At 52.9% G+C, this 5,650-nt stretch overlaps 1 protein-coding gene across 1 annotated transcript in view; it reads left to right on the forward strand.

The window, feature by feature from the left end:
- Positions 1-3,806: 3,806 nt before the first annotated feature.
- ITGA11 (integrin subunit alpha 11) overlaps positions 3,807-5,650 on the forward strand; it is a 34,854-nt gene continuing 33,010 nt past the window's right edge. Inside the window, exon 1 of the mRNA XM_041468862.1 lies at positions 3,807-3,937. Within this exon, the coding sequence (XP_041324796.1) occupies positions 3,886-3,937 (52 nt within the window). The 5' untranslated portion in view covers positions 3,807-3,885. The remainder of the gene's footprint in view (positions 3,938-5,650) is intronic.

Raw genomic sequence — 5,650 nt, forward strand, 5'->3', positions numbered from 1 at the left:
CAAACAGCTCCGTCTGCTCTGCCGCCGGCAGCTGGTTCCCATTATCCCTGGAAAAGATCCCGATTTTTCACTGGGAGGGGAATTTGGAGGCGCCTTGACTCATTCCAAGTATGAAGTGAATGTGGAGCACAAATGAAAATTCCAAGGGGTGAAGGGATCGGAGATGAGGCAGCTCCTCCCAGTGGGAGCTGAAATTCCCAATTCCAAGTGATGCCCTCAGCTTCCAATCCTCTGGAGACCACCAGGACTGGGAATTCCTGGGAAGTGTGGATCTGGGGGAGAAGCTCTTCCCAACAGAAAATCACTTCCAAAGGAACAGGAGAGGGAAGTGGGAGCTGAAATTCCCAATTCCAAGTGGTGCCCTCAACTTCCAATCCTCTGGAAACCACCAGGATTGGGAATTCCTGGGGATGGAGTGTGGATTCTGTAGGATGGGAAAAGCTTGGGAGAAGATGACGGAAAGGGAGCAAGGCAAGAGATCCAGGGGAAGAGATTTTGGAGGAAAAGAGAGGAATTTGGGGAATTTGAATGTCCAAGAACAGGTTGGATAAGGCTTGGAGCCACCTGGAATAGCGGGAATTGTCCCTGCCCATGGAATGGGAATGGTTTGAGGTTCATTCCCACCAAAACCATTCCAGGTTTCCATAATTTTTGTGTACCTATATTGCATCTATCCCAGCTTCCTTATTTTCCACCCATCTGGATTTATTTGGATGTGGAAAAAGCAGCAGGATGAGGAAGAGGAAACTGTGGGATCCCAGGAAACCCCGGCAGGAGAGGATTGAACAAGGGATTAATGGGAAAATCCAAGGAGATTATAAAAATTCCATGGAATCCGGCTGGACTGAGGTGGGAATCTCCCTGTGTGGGTGGTCCCCATTCCTAAATCCAACATTTTCCCAACATCTGTCTTGGACTGAGAATGGTGGTGACCCCCTGGAATTATCTGGCAAAATTCCTCTCTTTTTCCAATGCCAATGGATAAAGCTCAAGGAATCAGAGGAGGAAAAGCGGGAAAAAATTTTGGGCTAAATCCTGCGCCAACATTCAGGTTTATGGGGGATATTCCCAATCCAACAGCATTTGGATCCCATGGACTTCCTGAGCTGTGGGAGCTTCCAGGAAATTCCCAGAGTTTTCATATCCCGTAATTATAGGGAGCAATGTCCACTGGAATGGGAATGAGGGCAGCACGGAGTCTCCCAGTGGGAATCTGACCTGAACCTCTGGAATTCCACTGGGGGCTCCTTTCCCACCCCTCCTCATCCTGGGGCTTCCCAGGCTCCTGCATGGGTATGGAATTCCATGAAAAAGGAATTTATGGCTGCCCCATGCCAGGGAAAATCTGGATTTGGAAACTGCGGGATCTGGTGGCAGCTCGGAAAACAGCCGGAGGGGAGCATGGAAAAGGCTCCTGGCAGGAATCCTGTTGGAAGCCAGCCCAGGGAATTGAAGGAGCGTTTTCCATGCCTGGATCCGATGTTTGATGGATGAGTTCGGCACTTGGCTCCACCAGGAATTTTAAAGGCAAACCCGACACCTTTGGCTCGGCTCCTGGTTTTCCCCTCGCTCCAGGAGCATTCCCAAATTTCCTTGGGATGACAAGGAGGGGACCAGGTCCCTCCAGTGCCTCCCACTGAGCCAAGGATTCCCACAATTCCCAGGAATGGGAGCAGGGCTTGGAAAGGGCCATGATGGGAGCTCCTCGTTCCCCCAGAGCTCCTCGTTCCCACCAGAATTCCCAAGATTTCCACCCCCCATCTGCCAGTCCTGCCTCATTTTCTGGGAGCCATCCCGGAATTCTGGGGGCTGATCCCAGAGATCACTACGGCATTTTGGGACAAATCGCAGGATCCATCCCAGAATTTTGGGAGCTCTGAATCCAGGATTCACCCCACAATTTTTGGGAAGTTGATCCCAGGATCCATCCCAGAATTTGGGAGGCTGATCCCTGGATTCACCCCAGGATTTTGGGGGGGAAATCCCAAGATCCATCCCAACATTTTATGGGAGCTACGTCCAGAATCCTTCCCAGAATTTTGGGAGTAGATCCAAGGATCTTTCCCAGAATTTTGGGAGGATAATCCTAGGATCCATCCCAGTATTTGGTGGGGGCGGGAGGTGATCTCTGTTTTCCTGTGTGGAAGAGGCTGGAATTCTGCTTCCCTGTTTTCCTGGCTCTGGGAAGAGCTGATGCTGTGGGAGAGGCTGGAATTCTGCTTCCAACTTTTTTTTTTTTGAGCAATTCTCCGGAGCTCTGAGCTCAGCAGAGCTGCTGGATCGGGAATGAGGGATCCACGTGCTCTGGCTTGGAGCTGCTCCCGGGTATCCAGAGGGACAAATCCCAATCCCAAATCCAGCTCTGGAATGGGGTTTGCTGTTCCCGAGCATCCATCTTTCCCGGGGAAGTGGAAAAAGCCTCTGGAGTGGGATAAAATCCCTGCATGCCCCTCCTCCCCAGCTCCTCCTGCGCTGAAATCTGGGAATCTGGGAATTTGTTGTCATTCCTGGCCTGTGTTTACATTCCTGGTTTCCAGCCTGGCTCTTCCCAAACTCCCGAGGCAGCCGCAGCCAAGGCCGGACACCTCCTGGACAGTCAGGATCAGGGAGCTGCTGCGGGAACAGCTGGAGCCTGGAAAAATCCAGAAAACCTGCTGGGATGATCCCAAAAAATAGGGAAGGAAGGTCGGGAGGGCGGTGAGATGGAAGCACAAAATCCTGTGGGATTTGGATCCAGGGATTTGTGGGTGCCACCCATGGAGAGAGATTGGAATTGGATGAGCTCCCCATTCCATGATTCCATGAGGAATTCCTGCTATCCAGAGGTTTTTCCAAACGAACAAAAGCTTTTTCCTGGATCCAGGGGTCAGCTGGGAGCACATGGCCGGAGCAGCCTCCTCCTTCTCCAGGGTTTTTGAGGAGTCATCCAAGGATTTTAATCTGGGAAAAACACGGGATCTTCCCTTTGGGAATGGCTGATGTCATTCCTAGATCTGCATCCAGCTGAACTCGCTCCCTGGGATGAAACATTCCCTGTTTTCTCCTCCCCTCTCCCAGTTTTCCCCCTTTATTTTCCCCCAGTTTTCCCCCCTCTCCCAGGTTTTTCCTCCCTTTCTTCTCAGTTTTTCCCTTATTTTCTTCCCAGCTTCCCCTCACTTTTCTTCCCAGGTTTTTACCCCCTTTTTTCCCAGTTTTTCCCCCTCCTCTCTCCCAGTCTTCCCCCTGTTTTCCCAGAGGAGGTGACACCTGGACACGGGTGGTGCCACCCCCGAGGTGCCACCGCGGCCATCGGTGTCCCTTGGAACCCTTCCCATCCCTGTGGGATCCCACCGGGAGAGGCCTGGGATTCCAGGTCAGAATTCCTGGCTGGCACAGCCCCGATTCCAGATCGGAATTCCCGGTTGGCACAGCTGATTCCAGGTGGGAATTCCCGGCTGGAATCCGCTCCCTAAAGGGTGGCACGGCCTGGAGGCGGCTGTCCTCATTCCCATCCTTTCCTGCTGCGCCTCATCCCAGGATTCCAGTGGGCATTCCCGGCTGGCACAGCTGATTCCAGGCTGGAATTCCCGGCTGGCACAGCCAGTTCCAGGCTGGAATTCCCGGCTGGCACAGCTGATTTCAAGTGGGCATTCCCGGCTGGCACAGCTGATTCCAGGCTGGAATTCCCACCTGGAATCCGCTCCCTAAAGGGTGTCCCGGCTGGAAAGGGCCGTCCCCATTCCCATCCTTTCCCTCCTCCCCGTTCCCTGGTCCCTCCCACTCCCTCCCAGCGCTCTCCCGCTGTCAGGGAGCCGGGAAAAGTTTGGGATAAGGGACGGGATCTGGGATCGGAGCTCCCAGTCCCGCCGATGCTCGGCAGCGGGGACTGGGGCAGCCGGCGATTCCATGGATATTCCCAGCGGGATTCTCCTGGCCTGCTCCCTCTGCCTCCTGCCCGGTGAGTGCCCATCCCAATCCCCCCGAAAAAAAACTTGGAAAAAATGCTGGAGAAACCTTCACGCGGCTCTTGGAAAAGTTTTGCCGGGAGCTGGAGGCTGCTGGAAAGGGATGGAGATCCCGGAATTCCCGGGAAGCTCCCGATCCCTCCTCGGCCTTGGAGCGGGATTAATCGGGATAATCCCAAAGGATCGGATATTGGGGGGGGGAAGGAAAGCTCCCTTTTCCCGAAATCCAACTTTTCTGAGGTTTGCTCCGTTGGAAAACGGGGAATGCTCGGGGTTAAATTTAGGAGAGGCTTTAGGCGGAGTTTAATTCCAGGAGCTGATCCTGCGGCTTCTCCCGTTCTGCTCCGGGGGGCTGGGATGGATTTTTCTGCTTTTCCCCGGGGTTTTTCCTTGGGAAAAGCGGCTCCCTGTTCCTGCTTTAATCCCATCTGGAATCCACCCGCTCTGGGAGCCGCCGAACTGGGGGGGAAACGGGAAAAAAAATGGGGAAAAAATCGGGAAAAGATCGGGAAAAAAGCGCTTTTCCCCACTGCCAGGAGCTCGGCCACCGGCTCGCGCCTCCTCCAGCTGCAAACATTCCCAAACTTCCTGCTGGAAAACGCGCCAGGCTGCTCGGGGTTTTTATGGGATTGGCGCTTTTTGGGATTTTTTTTTTCCCTTTCTGCCGGGGGATCCTTTCAAGGGAGCCGCGGCCGAGCTGCTTTTCCTGGAATAATTGGATCCATGTGTGGATGGAGGGATGGATGTGGCTCTGGAATGGGATGTTGGAAAAATCCTGGGAGCTGCCAGATTCCCAGGAAATTCGTCCATGGACACGATGCTGGTCTGCAAAGGGAGAGCATGGAAAGGGGATTTGGGAATTCTGCCTTGGGATGTGTGGAAATGATCCCTGAATTTGCTCCTTGGGATGAAACATTCCCTGCTTTTCCCTCCTCTCTCCCAGGTTTTTTTTTTTCCCTTTATCCATGGATTTTTCTGCCCATAATTTTCCCACAGGGATTTCCATCCTGGGGAGTTTCTGTCCCTGGATGTTTCTGGATCCAGGGATTTTGTGGGAATTCCGGAAGCACAAGGTCCTGCTGTAGCAAAGCCCCTCCGGAGCTTTGGGAAACAATTTTGGGAGAGCAGGAATGTTTTTTTTTGGGAAACAATTTTGTGGGAAGGCAGGAATGTTCCAGGATGACTGAGCTTCTGTTCATCCCCAGCATTCCCAGCTCTCCCATCCAAATCCCAGGATTTTCCCTAAAGCCAATGACAAACTCCGGGAGCTGGCAGCATTCCCTTGGATTCCCAGGAATTCAAGCCCACCCTGCTGCTTCCCAGAGTTCTTTCCCAAAATTTCTTTACCCTTTAGAAAGTTTTCCTTGTTCAGCTCAATATTCCCTCTCCAGGAATTCCACCCTGAGCTCCGGCAGTGCTGGAAACCAGGGAAAAAAAGCTGGATTTTCCTCACAGTCCCAGAAAAACCGGGATATTCTTCTGGGGAATCAGAAAACTCTGGGGCAAAGGCAGCAAAATCCAGCCCCAAATTTTCTTGGAAGCAGAACCAGGGTTGGGAATCATGGGAAAGCTTCCAGGCACTTCCCAGAGTTCCTTTTCCAGCTGGGAATCCCCAGGGATTCAGGCAGGGCAATTTTCCCCTTTTCTCCCCAGTTTTTCCAAATTTTCTCCCCAGTTTTTCCAGTTCCCCCTCCCCCTTCCCCCCC

This window comes from Pyrgilauda ruficollis, unplaced genomic scaffold (assembly GCF_017590135.1).
Source record: "Pyrgilauda ruficollis isolate IOZ18807 unplaced genomic scaffold, ASM1759013v1 scaffold23, whole genome shotgun sequence".
NCBI lineage: Eukaryota > Metazoa > Chordata > Aves > Passeriformes > Passeridae > Pyrgilauda > Pyrgilauda ruficollis.